This window comes from Nilaparvata lugens, chromosome 1 (assembly GCF_014356525.2).
Source record: "Nilaparvata lugens isolate BPH chromosome 1, ASM1435652v1, whole genome shotgun sequence".
Lineage (NCBI taxonomy): Eukaryota > Metazoa > Arthropoda > Insecta > Hemiptera > Delphacidae > Nilaparvata > Nilaparvata lugens.
Window position 1 is genome coordinate 57,355,651 of NC_052504.1, and position 18,408 is coordinate 57,374,058.

Genomic DNA, 18,408 nt, shown 5'->3' on the forward strand with positions numbered 1-18,408 from the left:
AGAGATGCCGGTAGGAAAGACCCTAGAGAGCTACAGACTGCCTCAATGGACCTGTTTGGACAGAAAGAAAGAATGGACAATCTGGATCAGGCCAATCAAGAGATAGAGCGACTGAGAAAGCATGCTGACAAACTTCAGGTCGAACTACAAGGTAATGCCGTATTACTTGTTCGTAATTCAAAAACAGGATGAAGTTGATGAATTTGAAGGCGCATTATGATTTAGAAATAAATTTCTAAAAATTTATTTATTTACTTGAGTATTACTATAGTGCGATAGTATCTCTCTAGCTGTAAGCTATTTGAGAAATCTATAAAAATAATCTTTTAAATACAATAAAAACAATCAATAACAATAGTTATATTTCTTAATTTACCTGATTATATTTCTTCATTTTTCTGTAACTGATTGTTCTGTTTTGTCCATTGCACCATAACTTAACTTATAAAATAGAAAAAGACTTTGCTCGGTAAGCGACAATATAACAAGATAATCACTCTGGGATATTAGACCAGGCAACGAATGCTCAAATAAAGGTATAGAGGGAAAAGTTTGCAACACAATTTTCAACTCCACAAACATTTTTAGTTTTGAGTGTCTTTTTTTGGTAGGAAGTTTAGAAACACCCCCTGTGTTTAGTTTCACAGGCGTTCCAATAGATACTCAATATGAATGTTCATACTGAAGCACACTGCCAATTTATGATGACAGAATAGTGTGATATTCGAAGTAAGTCACTTGTTGCAAATCTTGAGATTTGACACTCAAAACTAAAACTGCTGCAACATTCGTATGGGAATGCGTTAAATAGTCGAATTATACATGAAATGAAAGATAATTTAATGCTCTACAATCTCGTAACTAGCACATTCTTGTTTCATCAATTGTTGAAAAGTTATAAGACTTGAAAGAGCGAAAAAATGGAAGATAAACTGGTTTTTCGAAAATGCATCACTTTAGAACATAAATATCTCGAAAAGTATCTGATTTATCGAAAACCTCTACCAAACAAAACTTGTAGGAAATTTATTAAGCTTCATTTTTATGTAGTTGACTAGCTGGCCCGGCGAACTTCGTACCGCCAAATAGTTGATGCATCTCATGACAAACTTTAGCTTGATGCACACCTCAAAATCTATAACTCACACTAACAATCCTCAAATCCAGACCATCCTATTATTTTTTATTAACCAAATAATCAGTTCAGCATACTTTTCCATGTGCGTGTACGATAAAATCATAACTGACAAATTAATTGATCACGCATATCATTAATAGACGTGTTAAGCTATGCTATCTTTTTGCATAAATCACATGTGCTCCCCCGTCCACTCCTTTCACTTAATCAAAACATGCAGGGGTTTAAAGCTATTATAAAAAATCTAATGCATGACCTTGGAAAATAGCTGGAGAATTAATTGCTTCAAAAAAACTTTTTAAATAATTGGTGAGTGACGATGAACCCTGATGTCGGAATTATAATTGGAGAATCGAGGGTTTCGATAGAAATCAATGGTACAAAATTGATTACTTTTATCAGTAATAACTTCAAATACCAACTTTCATTAAAAACTTGCAGGTAACTCGTACTCCGCAAGGATCCAAATAAAAACTTGACCTACTGAAATCTTGAAAAATTGAAAATAGGCCTATTACCATTCTCGGTGAATTAAGTATTGAAAAAGATCGATTAATAATAAGTCTGAATAAGTAACTGAATATATGTGACTAATAACTAAAATATGTAATCTATATATATAAAAGCGAAATGGCACTCACTCACTGACTGACTGAATCAATCACTCACTCACTCACTCGCAGAACTAAAAATCTACCGGACCAAAAACGTTCAAATTTGGTAGGTATGTTCAGTTGGCCCTTTAGAGGCGCACTAAGAAATCTTTTGGCAACGGGTTTAAGGGTTTAAAGTTCGTCTTTTAGCATGTATATTCTTCTTATTATCTTGATTATAATTGAAAAATGTCCATACCATATGTTAATATAGAACTATAATCTAGAGAGAGTACCTCTTCGAAACCGTTGTTAACTGGTAACTAAATTAATAATTTTGTCAGGTTGGCATTAAGTTGAGTTGACTTTGTTAGGTTGGCACCAAGTTGAAGATTGAAATGCATTTATCGCGGAAAAATTGATTGGACACTGCTACTTCAATCAGAGCTATTATATTACTAGCCGTCAGGCTCGCTTCGCTCGCCATATCCGTTTAGCCAGACGTTTAGTCTGGACCCCCGACTGGATCGTCCTAACATATGATAAAAATGCTCAAATGAAAAATGCAGGCGAGCGAAGCGAGTCTGCTGATCTTATTCTTGGACGATCCAGTCGGGGGTCCAGGGGGCGGAGCCCCCTGGCTAGACGGATATGGCGAGCGAAGCGAGCCTGACGGCTAGTAACTAATATAAATGTAACTGAATGAGTAACTGATATTTAAATAAGTAATTGGCTTTGGGGGATTTTAATTTATATAGATAATCATCCAACTATTCAATTATTCGAAGCGAAGCAATTATTCGAAACAAAGCAATGTCTTTAACCTGAGGCCGCACTGCTGGATGATTCACACAATGTGTGTTTTATGTCATAACAGTCATTTTGTTTTTAGTCTGGGCGTTTAGAATAAAATACATGAGTGGTTATGGTGCAGCACACACTATTGTCTGCTATCTACTGACGGCTGTTGGATGACGCAATGATTATAACAGCTGATTTTTATTTCTGTGTGTGGCCTGCTCACCAATCTTCTCCCATAAGGATTACATGTAAACTTTGAAGGACCGTAGGAAAGAGTCCTGAAGTCGGATTATAAATTTGATAGACCATAAACCTGGTCCTGAACATAACGAACACAACTGAAAAAATCTGGTGTGGTACACTCACACAACTTTCCTTGCTCATTGAACTATTTAAAATTTTACATCTATTTTTGCTAAAAAACCTTTCCCCTTATTTTGATCAAATATTTCTCTTGTAAAAAAACCATCCACGGAACAAAGTGCCCTTTTTATAACCCTACCTTGAAATTTCCAATATAGTTCGCTAAATAAACCTAAGCCTCAATATCAAACGAGAATAATTTAGGAGAAAACATAATGACGATTGACGGCAACATATTTGCAACTACGATCAGACTACTGTATATGTGTATATACAATTGTTTTCAGAGTACTTTTTCCTTTATGTAATATTGTGAATTCGATGTTTTTTTGAAATTCGTCAGAACAGCTGTTCTACAGATGAAATATCTTGACTATGACTGTGTTCTTTTTATAAACTGCTCTACCTACCCACGGTATATGGAAGAAGAAAAAGTAAAAACCGTGTTCCTACCTACCTCATGCACGAGAAGGAGGTTACAAAGTCCATTTCTCAAGGATTGGGTGGACCCCCCATTAGTACCCCAGGAAAAAGACTCATGTCAGTTGATAGAGCTAATAAATAACTATACAGGGTATGGATTTGAAAAAAATCGTTAGAGCCGTTTTTGAGAAAATCGTGAAAAACATGGTTTTTTAGTAACTGTCATTTTTCTCAAGAATATTACGGAGCTCCTGCAATTTTCACAGAATGAGACTCATGCCAGTTGATAGGGCTTATGAATAGCTATCTATGGTATAAATCTGAAGAAAATCGTTAAAGCCGTTTTCGAGAAAACCGTGAAAAACATGGGTTTTTAGTCATTATCCGCCATTTTTCTCAATAATATTACGGAGCTCCTGAAATGAGACTCATTTCAGTTGATAGGGCTTATAAATAGCTATCCATGGTATAAATTTGAAGAAAATCGTTAGAGCCATTTTCGAGAAAAACGTGAAAAACATGGTTTTTTAGTAATTATCCGCCATTTTTTCCGCCATATTGAATTGAATTTTATTGAATTTCTTATTGTCGGGTCCTCATGGTATAAGGACCTTAAGTTTAAAATTTCAAGTCAATCGGTTAATTAGGAATGGAGTTATCGTGTTCACAGACATACACACATACACACACACACACACATACACACACACACACATACACACACACACACATACACACACACAGACCAATACCCAAAAATCATGTTTTTGGACTCAGGGGACCTTGAAACGTATAGAGAACTTGAAATTGGGGTACCTTAATTTTTTTTGGAAAGCAATACTTTCCTTACCTATGGTAGTAGGGCAAGGAAAGTAAAAATCATTAAATTCGGTGTACACATAAAAAAGTTATTGAACGTCAAAATTTGAGGCTCGATTTTTACTTTCCTTGCCCTATTACCATAGGTAAGGAAAGTAGTGCTTTCCAAAAAAATTAAGGTAGCCTAATTTCAAGTTTTCTATACGTTTCAAAGTCCCCTGAGTCCGAAAACATGATTTTTGGGTGTTGGTCTGTGTATGTGTGTATGTCTGTGAACACGATAACTCCATTCCTAATTAACCGATTGACTTGAAATTTTAAACTTAAGGTCCTTATATCATAAGGATCCGACAATAAGAAATTCAATAAAATTCAATTCAAGATGGCGGAAAAAATGGCGGATAATTACTAAAAAACCATGTTTTTCTCGAAAACGGCTCTAACGATTTTCTTCAAATTTATACCATGGATAGCAATTTATGAGCCCTATCAACTGACATGAGTCTCATTTCTGGGAAAATTCCAGGAGCTCCGAATATTCTTGAGAAAAATGGCGGATAATGACTAAAAAACCATGTTTTTTACGGTTTTCTCGAAAACGGCTTCAACGATTTTCTTCAAATTTATACCATAGATAGCTATTCATAAGCCCTATCAACTGACATGAGTCTCATTTTTGGGAAAATTGCAGGAGCTCCGTAATGTTCTTGAGAAAAATGGCAGATAATTACTAAAAAACCATGTTTTTCTCGAAAACGGCTCTAACGATTTTCTTCAAATTTATACCATGGATAGCAATTTATGAGCCCTATCAACTGACATGAGTCTCATTTCTGGGAAAATTCCAGGAGCTCCGAATATTCTTGAGAAAAATGGCGGATAATGACTAAAAAACCATGTTTTTCTCGAAAACGGCTCTAACGATTTTCTTCAAATTATACCATGGATAGCAATTTATGAGCCCTATCAACTGACATGAGTCTCATTTTTGGGAAAATTGCAGGAGCTCCGTAATGTTCTTGAGAAAAATGGCGGATAATGACTAAAAAACCATGTTTTTTACGGTTTTCTCGAAAACGGCTTCAACGATTTTCTTCAAATTTATACCATAGATAGCTATTCATAAGCCCTATCAACTGACATGAGTCTCATTTTTGGGAAAATTGCAGGAGCTCCGTAATGTTCTTGAGAAAAATGGCAGATAATTACTAAAAAAACATGTTTTCACGATTTTCTCAAAAATTACTTGACCGTTTTTTTTTCAATACATACCCTGTATAGTTATTTATCAGCTCTATCAACTGGCATGAGTCTTTTTCCTGGGAAACTAATGGGGGGTCCACCCCATCCTTGAGAAATGGACTTTGTAACCTCCTTCTCGTGCATGAGGTAGGTAGGTAGAGCAGGCTATAAAAAGAACAGTGTCATAGTCGAGATATTTCATCTGTAGAACACCTGTTTTGACGACTTTTGAAAAAATCATCGAATTTTACAATTTACACAAAGGAAAAAGTACTCTGAAAACAATTATATATACACATATAAAGTAGTCTGATCGTAGTTGCAAATATTTTGCCGCCAAACGTCATTATTAAATTATTCTCGTCCAAGAATGAGGCTTACAGTTCAATGAGCAAGGAAAGTTGTGTGAGTGTACCACACCAGATTTTTATTTATATAGATTATGTCAAGAGAACACATTGTTTCCAAGATATAAGCATGTAAGTAATAAGTGGAAAATGCAACTTTCAAACCACCCTCATCCCTTCAGCACATCATGTAGGGGTTGGGATTTTTTATATACTCACCTCCAAACTAGTCTCAACAAAGCTGCAAAGTCGAAAATTGTGTTCCAAACATTCCTTCCAAATTTCATTGTCAACTGATCTATTGTTGCTGAACAGAAATTTCACTCTCAAAACTAAAACTGCTGCAACAGTCGTAGGGAAATGCGTAAAATGGTGAAAATATACATCAAATTGAAGATAGTTTGATGCTCTATCAGCTCATAATCAGCACGGATTTTTTTTCATCAATCGTTCAAGAATTACCGTATAAGGCTGAAGAGATGAAAAAAAAATTGGAGGCAGAAGTGTTTTTTCAAAAAATGTCTCACCTTCAAGAGCGGATATCTCAAAAACTATGAGAGATATGGAAAAAATGTAAAGGACAAAGCTTGGACAAATTTTGCACAGAATACAAATGTTCATAAGATGCATAGTTTCCGTGATATATGCGAAAAATGAAAAAATGGTACTTTCAAACCACCCCCACCCCTTTAGCACAGGGGGTAGAGGTGAGGACTTTTGATATGTTAATCCTCTTACTATCCTCTACTATAAGAGCTGTGGAGTTGAAAATTGTGTTCCAAACTTTTTCCTCTATAATATTTCGTTGACTGGATTATATTACCTAATGTTATTCACTCTGAACACAAATATTTATTAAATCATAATATATCTTCATTGTAAAATTGAAAATAATTTTAAACTAAAAAAATAAATAAATAGTTAATAAACAATACATAATAAACTCGAATAAATACAATAAATAAAACACAACTCATTTCCTGAAACTAATCAAATTTATTTATCCTTATGAAGTGCATTTTAAGTTTTGTTTGAATCTCATTTTTACTCTGTAACATTGTCAACTCTAATGGCAATGAATTCAACAGAAATGGGATTCTGAATTCTGGAGCTCTTTTACCATAGGCATTGTTATATCTCTGGGTTCTATAATTTCGATGTCTCAATGTATATTCTATTTCGTTCATTTCTCTATATTCGTGACAGTATAGTAGTTTCGTGACAAATCTGTGAACCTGACTAAAGCTTCCACCGTCATAATGCCGAACAAGTGACGTTCAACACCATTAAAAAGTGTTTTTATTATTCTTTCTACGGACCTATGCAGTGGCTGTTTTATATATTTGGGTGCTAAATAATGGATGGTGATTCCGTAGAAGTGAGTGCTCTGCACCATTGAGTAGTAGATCATTCTTTTAGTAGTGATGGGAAAGCGATAGCTAATTCTTGAATATTTATAAAGAGCAGCTCTCATTATTTTTAAAAGTGAATTATTATGTGATCGGAATCTCATATCATCATCAAACATTATTCCTAAATGTTTTAAGCTGTCACAAAAATCAAGTTTTTGACAATCACATCCATTCATGTGTGGATTATCTAAACATTCTGCTTCATGACCAATTAAATCAAAAAGTTCATTCTCAATGAATTCAATTACAGTTTCTGCTGAAAAATCGAATCATGAATATTTATTTGAAAAAAAAATCAATAGCCTCGTCAGCAATTGAATATTTTAAAATGTAATGTTAATGTAACTTATTTTGTCGATTACATTGTGATATAATACTATAATATTCATGATCTAATTTTACAAATAAATTCAAAATACATACAATAGATAGTTAACATACTCCGTTCCAAATGAAGATTATAATTTCACATAATAGTCCGTAAACATGCATAGTCCGTTAACATACTCCGTTCCAAATCAAGATTATAATTCAGTATCGATTGAGCAGGCGGAGAAGCAGTTTGTGTTTTTGTTCTCTCCCTTATCTGACCTTTCAAGGTGTATTTAAAAATGTTGTGCAGTTAATGTAAAAGTGAGGTGCAGGACCGTGCGTTTTGCTGTGCTCAAAGTATAAAATAGATTGTCACTTTTCCTGTCAGTCTATTAAGGAATCGAATTTTCGTAAAATGTTGGCGGAAAGTAAATCAAAATGGATTTACTAGTTTCTATATATATAGTGTCTATCTATATGGATTTATAAGTGTCTATGAGCTGGATGATACAAATGAGGCATTCAACAAATTTTACGAATTGGTTGGTAGTATGTTGAAAAAAACTACTAAGCGCATTAAATACAACACCAATCTCAAGCTGATAAAACCTTGGATGAGTCCTGGTTTAACTAATAGTGTTGCTGTTAGGGATAAACTCTATAAACAACATAAAAGAGACCGAATAATGTAATTAAAAATAAATTTTTGTATATGAAAAATAATGTAAAACGATGGGTGAAGGAGGCTAAATATAACTATTATTCAAACAAACTGAATCAATATGATAAGAATCAAAAAAAAAAAAAAAAAAATGGAAGTTCTTCACTCCTTGCTGCCCGGGGATAGTAAGATCAACCATGAATTTCATTTGAATGAAGAAGGTAGTGTTATAACTGATAGTAAAACAGTAGCAGGCATCTGCAATGAATACTTTATTCAGGTGCCTGAAAGGCTTTCGCAGTCTTGTCCTCCAATATCAGATGATTTGATCAAGCAGTACTCCGATGAATTTAAGAGTGAACATTGTACTAAGAGTATTTTCATGGCTCCTGTAAGTGAGGCCGAACTTTGTAAAATTATAAAACATCTTTCAATAAATAAGTGCTCAGGAATTGATATAATTACAGCCAGAATACTAAAAGATAATATTTCTCTAAAATATTACTCCATCTGTTCAACTTATCTATAGCTTCAGGTCAATTTCCAGACATTTTAAAGATTGCTACTGTCATACCAATTTTCAAAAAGGGAGATCGGTTCTCAAAAAGTAACTATCGCCCAATCTCTCTCTTACCTACTCTATCAAAAGTTTTTGAATAGCTGATTAAAAAAAGATTATTGCATTTTTTTGACTCTCACAATTTCTTCTCAAAACAACAATTTGGTTTTAGAGAGAACCTCAATACAGAGTATGCATTGCAAAATTTTCTAAAAACTTGTGGGGGCAGGGCTGCGGGTCTTTTTATTGATGTCAGTAAGGCATTCGACACAGTTAACCACAGTTTACTGCTTCATAAGTTGTGGAGGGCGGGAGGGGGGTGGCGTTGGAGTGGCTGATATCATTTTTGCAGGGTAGAAAGCAAGCTGTTAGGATTGAAAAGGTAACTAGTAATCTGATGGAAATCCACTATGGAGTGCCACAAGGCTCTTCCTTGGACCCATCTTATTCTTGGTTTACATCAATGACTTCTTCAAGGGTGAATTTGAAGGTCAGATAACAGCTTTCGCTGATGACACTGCCCTGACATATTCAAACACATTAGATCATCTTCGGTTGGATATGCAACATGATCATTGACATTATGGTTCACCTGCAATAAGCTCTCAATGAATGTTCAGAAAACCAATTACATTTGGTTCAGTCTTATGGGCAGTCTAAGTTTTGCGGATCCCATTCAACTGCATACGTGCATTTGTAATTCTGATAATTGTAATTGTGATTCAGTTACTGGCCCTTATCGTACGAGGCAGGCTGATGGGTTGTTTGTCCGGGGTGTCAGGCCAAACAGCACTTTATTTAAAAAAAACTTTCTTTTCCTAACACCAAAATTTTTCAATCAGTTACCTCCCTCAATAAAAAGTCTTCTCAACTGCCACAATAAAATAATAAAGATGAAATTGTATCTGAAAAAATGGCTTCTTTCAATTAGCACAGAAGGATTGGAAGCCATGTACTGTGTCACTGCCTAATGTATCTAACTTTCATGCACATTGTATGTACAGAACACTGTCCTCTTGCAAAACAAAATTATATAATATACACATGGACTATTCCAAAAATGACGTACATAATATTACGCTCATACGATAATTATATCTAATGATTTCCATATAAATCAATCTAAACTATTACTATGAAGAAATATATATCTTTAGTTTCTATTTTTCATAGAACTAACAGTTTCAATTAACGCTTGTTCTGTTCGGTGCTCCCGTATGCGGACGTGACCTCTCTCTTATGGTCATTTGCATACAGTAATGACTTATTTCTGCATGGTGTATATGTATTATTATCTTTTTAACTTGTGAATTTCTATCTTAAGTTGCTGTCCACTGTTATTTCATTGTAGCTCTAGTAGAGTAGTCTTTTTAATGTATTTTTCGTTTGCACTGTAGCTCTAGTAGAGTAAGCCATTAGCTGTATTGTTTTTTGTTTCTTTGTTTTGTTTTTTTCTCATTGTATTTCTATAGTGGAGCAGAATGATAATACTGCATGCTAAGTTTTCTATTACTCTTAATTTCCCCTTGTTTTGTATATTTTCACGCGGAAATAAAGTCAAATTTATTATTATTATTATTTTACCTAATAGTCCGGGCGCAAATGTCATTCCGTGGTCATTTTTGGGTAACAGCCGTGGAAGATTTCTCAATTTCTTCATAGGTCTATCATATAATAAGGATCGTGATGATAAGTCGAAGAAATCACAGGCAAACACCTCGAAAAAAAGATGTCCGCCAAAATTTTCAGGGTTTTGCTATATCACTTGTATTCTAATGAACGTTCAAGATATTCAACCGTTTTTTGAACTTAGATATTACAAATTTTGTTGTATAAAATTTCCCACTAAAACGCATATTTTATCAGTTATAACCTTCAAAAGCCCCGAAAAACTGAATATATATGTTTAAAGCTGAAAAAATCGTTTTAAAGCTGAAAAAACGATCTAAATTTCATAGATTTGAAATTTATCTGTATCCCTTGCACAAAAAAGTTATAATGGAAAGAAATTTTAAAAGAAGTTAGAAAAAAGTTTTTTGGGCTTTTGAAGATTATAACTATAGTGAGGTCCAAATTATAATGACAGTGTACGATTGACAATACTGTTGCTGTCCTTTTCTATCATACAACAAAACAGATAGCACTATCTCTCTCTCGCTTTGCAATGTTGTCTATTTGCCAGAATATGTAATATTTACTTTTGACAGTGACTGTACAAAACTGAACAAACCATATTCTCAGCCGCCATTTTTTTCTTCATTCTATCAAAATACTTGAGTACACAAGTCATATAATTGATTCAAAATGTATTTTTGAAACAATGAGGTAATTTTTAAACATTACCTTATGAGAAACACAAATTAATATACCTGAAATAACATTTTAAAGGTTGATAACTAACCATCCTAGAATTCATCCTTGCTTAAGTTAGCCTACCCGTATAGGTTAGACCTACTCGTACCGGTATAAATAATATTGAAAAGTTATTTCAGAATTAATCAATTAAAATTACTTATTTTTAAATAGTATTCCTATTTCTCTATTATTTTTAAAGGAAATTGGAATAGAATACCTACCAAATAACTCAATTTCTGTTGTTTTGGAATTCAGATTGTTTTATCACAGATTTTTAAATTAGCTGCCATTTCAGGTTTGTATAAAAATAAAAATCTGATCTCAGTCATGAAAGCAAATTTTCGAATCAAATTATGAAAAAATATATTTTCTTGATCAATTTGAAATTAAATTGATTCTTTTTTCAAGGAAATGATAATTATTATTGGATTAAATTTAGTGGGATGAATTGAGTAACAACTGTGTACAGTCAGTGGCAAAATAGAGAGACTTGGCAACGTTTTTCTCCTATCTTTCTTCACTGCCATTATAACGTGGACCTCACTATAATAAAATATGCGTTTTAGAGGGAAATTTTATGGAACAAAATTTGTAGAGGAAGATTTTTTAATATCCACGTCCAAAAAACGGTTGAATATCTTGAAGGTTATTAAAATACAAGTGATATAGAAAAACCCTGAAAATTTTGGCGGCCATCTTGTTTTTGAGGTGTTTGCCTGTGATTTCGACTCATCATCATCATGATCCTTATTAGACCTTACTAGACCTAACGAAGAAATTGAGACATCTTCCACGGTTGTTTCCCAAAATGACTACGGAGTCCCTTTTTCATGGCATTTGCGCCCGGACTATAATGTCTGATGATTGATATTTCCTATTTCAAAATGTCTCCAGTAGAATAGAAAGCTTTTACCTTCAGCCAGACATTCAGGACTTTACTAAACTTTTTGGCGGGGTAAAAGGCAATTTTTCACTACTTTGTAATGTGTTCTACAAAATAACTGACTATGACTTCTAATAGGTTTGTGCAGCCTAACACAGACGCATCTCAAATTCGAAATAATGTAATTTGCCAATTTCATGAATACTATATCTTTGTGTTTCAAAATGACCAAATATTTGGACTAGACTTCCATGTTGAATATTAATATATACGAGGTGTGTTGTTGATGACACCGTGGACAAATTCAATCCAAGCAGTGTAGAAGTTAAATACAGCTATAATGAAGTAACGTTCTCAATCCAATACAATTCAATTCAACTGAACTGGAAATTTGTTTGCTTGTAGAATCGATCCAGGAGGCAGAGGTGTCGAAGCGGCGGCGCGATTGGGCGTTCAGCGAGCGCGACAAGATTGTGCTGGAGCGAGAGAGCATTCGCACGCTATGCGACCGACTTCGCAAGGAGCGCGACCGCGCCGTCTCCGAGCTGGCCGAAGCCCTCCGCGACTCCGACGACATCAAGAAGCAGCGCAACGAGAAGACCAAGGAGCTCAAAGTCCTCAAGTCAGTCCATACAAATATGCATTCATGGATATAGCAATGTTTTAGTACCCCATCATACAGTCATATTCAGAATATTTTCCTCTCGCTTACTAATACAATTGTAAGTAATAGGCCTAGTATAGTATAGTACCGGGTGATCAAAAAGTCACATGTCCTGTGATACAGGAGCAGTAAAATTGTATATTGCAGTTTTCAGGTTGTCAATGATTTTTCGGTTGTTTTCATATACATTTTCTTTTGCTGCACACCAGAAGAAAAAGTCAGGTGGTGTTAAATCGGTCGATCTTGAAAGGCACAACCCCTGTGAAATTATGCGATCACCATAAACATTGATCATAATATTGATATTCAAAAATCTCTACTGCGGAGAGACTGATCACCAGGTATAATAATATTAATTAGTAATTAATAACCCTCCAGGTCATCAAGTGTCTATGCATAACTTAGATTGCAGCATTGGAGTACAGTGCTGTCAGATTTCACAGAAGCAGGAAAGCCTGTGAGCTAATAATTGTGTGAGAGAAAAAGCAAAAAGAGAGCATATGTTATTTTAATAGAATCAGCATAAATACGGCAACAGTGTGCTCATATTCTCTTATAAAATACCATTAGTCAAAGGCCTTGTCGAATATTTTTCTGTCTAGTCAAAGTTGAAGTAATAGATTCGTGGTTATATCTTGGTTTGAGTTTATGTGTTTTTGTTATTGTAGTGTTGTTGTGAAGTTGATGCAGTTGAATAGTTAGTTACTACGAGTCGTAACAGCTAATTTGACTGTCAATGATTGAAGACATACACTGACAATGATCTGAGACAAATTATGTATAAATTATTAAAACTTGAATTTTAAATTTGAGTTTTTAAATTTAAGTTTCAAATTTTAAGTTTTAAATTTGAATCAAATTATTAAAACGATTATTTAAAAAACAAATAACAGAAACATTACAAAGAATAAGCATAACAGCCCAATTATTAGTTTACATTATAAAATTCTTAATAACTATAGCAATCTAATTCTATAAAATACCTATCCAGTATTATTTTGAACCTAACCCTACCAGTCTCGTTGCTGACGCTATAGTACCTCATGAATGTGATGCCCATATAGGCTGAACTTTGTTTTGAATATTTATTTTTTGTGTTCCTCATACTAAAATTATTTCCGTTCCTGAACTAACATTTTCAAATATGATTTGTTTGTTTTCCAGTCATATTTATCGATAAATTGAATCAAAGTAATTTTGTATCCCAATAAAATATCAAAATATTTTTCTGAATGATATGATTTATTTTCCACTGTTCAAGTTTCGGTTATTACACCATTATCAACCTCTAGTAAACTGTTGGTTCATTTTACTTAGCTACAACGATACAACCAAAGCTAACAAAATAAAAAACCGCAAATTGTTCTAATAGATCTGGTTTTTATAATATCAAAATTAGTGCTGATTCAATATTACCAATCCAGATTAATGTTTGAGCTTGTTGGTGTTTTGACATAGTACTAGTAATAATGTGTATGCTTTGTTAGAGAGAAGATGGAAGCCCAAATGGAGAAGGAAACTCGCATGCTGCAGTATGCGGCCAGCCACAGCTACAGCCACGACTCGGCCATCGACACAGACATGCAGGAGTGGGACACCGAAATGCTCAACATCGATCTGGTCAGTTTGGAGTACACCTTCTATTGCTCAATCTTATTAGTTTATTGTATAATTATAGTATATTGGCGGTAAATTTACCGTCACTCTGAAACCACTTGCTGTTGGCTCAAAGTCCTCTTTGAACAATATACTCCAAATTTGTTCAGCTCAACTAAAATACATCATTATTATGCGCTGTATATAAGATCACCTAAAATCTGTAGAAATGTGCTACTGAAATCGGATAAGTTATATTATTGGGAAAATTTAAATGAATGAAGATATTTGAAATTTTCTCAACCACTTATTTATTGAAATAAATAACTAATTAATTGTAATATTTGTAAACTAGTTGAAGTTTTTAAACTTTCTTCTCTTCTCAACTGCTACTAGAGTTAATCGTGATTTTCAAACTTCTACTTGTTTTATTAAAGATTGGAATCAACCAAAATTAATGTTTTTATGAGCTAGTGTGCGTGATAATCTATATTATTCAATATTGATTTACGTTTCCTGAAAAGGCTCGGTCAACTGGGTTTAAATTCACCATGTTCTTCCAGAATGTTTGTTGAAGTTCAGTGATTGGTTAGAAAAGGAAGCTAGTGTCTCAGTTTGTACAAAATATGGGGTTATTCTATTTCAAGTCGTACGATATTTTATAGAATAGATATCAACCTGATTTCTACCTATAATTATAATTTTTTAAATAATCATTTCAACAAAGAATGTTACCCTGTTCGTTTTTATATTTCGCATATAATCGTGTACATTATTTTCATAAGATTTGTTGCATACATATTAATGTAGTAACACTTCTCCATAATCGAAGCACACTGGTTGTATTGTCAATCCCACTTCATTGATCAACTTACAGGACTGCATCTTGTTGAAACCAACACATCTTCAGATGTACTGGTGAATTTAAATTGCAAAACTCAAGTCCTGTAAGTTTATTGTTTATTGTTTTTGAAGGGACGGATTCAAGGATCCAAAGGTTCAAAGAACCCCACACGTCAACCGAAGCTAATTGTGTTCCCAAGTAGTATGTTAGTTAGGCAAACCAATACCTGTGTTCTTTACAAGAACCAGGAGTTTTCCCTAAACTAACATCCCATTCATCACCCAGTTGCTTGTTACAGTCCAGTGTGATATGCTTGGCAGTCTCTTTGGACTGATTATTCCTTGTGACCTACGTGAGTTTCACTCCTGGCCTACTTTGAAGGTCCTACCGCTAAGGAAGGGGTGGCCAAGTTGCCTCTAGGGCGCCCGGCCACCCTTGACTCAGCCTCTTGACCCACATTCGAGCCTGGAGTTTCACCCATCTCTGTTCTCTTGGGTTTTCTCTATTTGCCCTTCCGAAACTTTGCAGGGTCAGAAGCCTCACCTCTCCCAAGAAGTTTTGCCTAAATGGCCGCCCTTCTTTGAGCAGTGGTGAGGCTTGGTGACTCCACCCAAAACTCGTGACCTAGGTGAGTTCCACTCCTGGTCTTTTTGTAGGTCCTTCCGCTGAGAGAGAGGACGCCAAACTGTCTCTGTGGCGCCCGGCGCCCGTCCACCCTCGACTCAGTCTCTTGACCCACATTTGTGCCTGGAGTTTCACCCATCTCTGGTCTCTTGGGGTTTTCTTTTTGCCCCACCGAAACTCTGCAGGATCAGAAGCCTCACCTCTCCCAAAAAGTTTTGCTTGGATGGCCGCCATTCTCTGAGCAGTGGTGAGCTTTGGTCTCTCCACCCACAAACTCGTGACCAACGTGAGTTCCACTCCTGGCTTCTTTGTAGGTCCTTCCGCTGAACGAGGAGTCGCCAAATTGCCTCTAGGGCACCTGGCCACCCTCGACTTAGCCTCTTGACCTACATTTGTGCCTGAAGTTTCACCCATCTCTGGTCTCTTGGGTTTTCTTTTTGCCCCTCCGAAACTCTGCAGGGTAAAAAGCCTCACCTCTCCCAAGAAGTTTTGCCTGAATGGCCCCCCTTCTCTGAGAAGTGGTGAGTTTTGGTCTCTCCACCCACAAAATCGTGACCTACGTGAGTTTCACTCCTGGCTTCTTTATAGGTCCTTCCGCTATGGAGGGGTCACCAAATTGCCTCTAGGGCACCTGGCCACCCTCGACGTAGCCTCTTGACCTACATTTGTGCCTGGAGTTTCACCCATCTCTGGTCTCTTGGGTTTTTCTTTTTGCCCCTCCGAAACTGCCCTGATGGGGCAGATCCCGTGGGTTTGAAGGCAAGGCAACTTCTGGAGTTGCCTTGAGGACCATTTTAGTCGCCTCTTACGACAAGCATGGTTACTGTGGGTGAATTCTGGTTTTCAACACATTATTGAGTACGATGATCGACTCAAAGCTCCCCCAACCCACAGGGGGCTTAAGTTAATAGATAGAGTGGAATTGACAAAAAAAAACAGTGTTGTACAGTATTTTTATATTGTGATTAGTATTTCATTATATTATGTTGTTTATCAGTTAGTTTTTTTCAGACTCATCATCTTATTCAATCTGTCTTTTGGAACTATCATCATCATCATCGTCATGGATTAGGCTTTTCAAGCCTGTTCCGGCGTCCATCTCTTCCTCGGTCTACCAATACTCTTCTTCTGCCTAATTGCTTGTGGAGTAGGGCATTCAATGGGAAACGGTCTTGAGGCATTCTAAGGACATGATCTGACCACTTATTTCTATATGTTTTTATCAAACTCAACACTGGCTGAGTTGTAACTTTTGGAACTATTTATATCAAAATTTGGGAAATAAACCGTTTTGGGTTGAATCTGTTGACCCTTTCCCAATCACTCATATATGATTTGTGTGTATATTTTCAATGTAAAAATGAATAAATTTTGTTTTTGATTGCAGAGTGGCTTGGGAAGCAATGAAGACTTGGGACTGGAACTGGTGGGAGGTCGCGATGACCCGCACTACCCCAATGACAGCGGAATTTATGTATCATCAGTTCACAAAAACAGCATCGCTGAAGGCAAACTCAAGTGAGTACTATCACCATTTACTGAAATGAATATAACTTTTTTATATGTTTTTATGTTGAGCATTTACGGCGAAAAGCGGTAATAGATTTTCATGAAATTTGACAGGTATGTTCCTTTTTAAATTGCGCGTCGACGTATATAAAAGGTTTTTGGAAATTTTCCATTTCAAGGATAATATAAAAGGAAAAAGGAGCCACCTTCATACGCCAATATTAGAGTAAAAATCAGACTATAGAATTATTCATCATAAATCAGCTGTCGAGTTGATTATAAATCGCATGCCATGACGCATGCAATTCAATATCTCAATGTAACTTGATGAAAAATCCGCAGCTGTGTAGACTATAAATTGCATTCCTCATTGCATGCCTCATTGAATGCAATTTTTATGCACTATCAAATAGGATGCAAAGAACTTATAACAGCTTGTCTGGGCGCCTAGATGTTTTCTGGTTTTCTCGCGCTAAATTCCGGAAAGCGTTATTATGATAATAATTAAATCTTGTGTAAGCATGATCTGATCGAATAAATAGTTGGTGTATCAGTGTGGATGTGCATATGGTTTGGGACGTCGTTCAGTTATAAATGTTATTTTTCTATTGATAAAATTTTTGTTCATTGTTTGTTATTATATTCTTTAATTTTTATAGTTTTGGAATTTTGAATTCTCAAATTGTTCTATTTTTACTTTTTTCATAAGTATTTGAAATCTTTGTATTTTTCATTTTTGAATTAGGTGGTATTTTCGTTGTTTGTATTATTTATTATTGCATAATTTCGTATTATTTTTCTTTCTTCTTCTGTATCTGTACAATTTTATTGTTAAGGAGACATATTTGGGGAAACCCGTTGTCTCCATTGTGAATGAATAAATAAATTAACTATTGATTGCGTGCAATAGCACATGCAATTAATAACTAAAATAACATAGTATTATCTCTCGAACTTTCTCTGCTTTGAACTCAGGCTGTCCTATTGACAGTATGTCTTGAAGGATATTAGCTTTTGATGTTATCATTTTTGATACACCAACCCCAACAGCCATTAGCCGTTTTCACACCGATATCTCGCCGACACGACATACAGATAGGATTTACTCTGATGGACAGTATAAGATGAGGCTGCGGTTTATAACTGCGCGAGGTCTACTGTTCACAGAACTACTAGTGTAGTTATAGTGTTCTTCTTCAGAAACACGCTTCCTACTTTTCCAAATACTGCCATTATAACGTGAACCTCATTATAGACAACTAT

At 35.2% G+C, this 18,408-nt stretch overlaps 1 protein-coding gene across 1 annotated transcript in view; it reads left to right on the top strand.

Annotated features, from left to right (window-relative positions):
* Positions 1 to 18,408, top strand: part of LOC111054918 (disks large homolog 5) — a 105,454-nt gene that overhangs the window by 34,521 nt on the left and 52,525 nt on the right. Inside the window, exons 9-12 of the mRNA XM_039437708.1 lie at positions 3 to 151; positions 12,314 to 12,530; positions 14,060 to 14,192; positions 17,024 to 17,154. Coding sequence (XP_039293642.1) covers positions 3 to 151; positions 12,314 to 12,530; positions 14,060 to 14,192; positions 17,024 to 17,154 — 630 coding nt within the window. The remainder of the gene's footprint in view (positions 1 to 2; positions 152 to 12,313; positions 12,531 to 14,059; positions 14,193 to 17,023; positions 17,155 to 18,408) is intronic.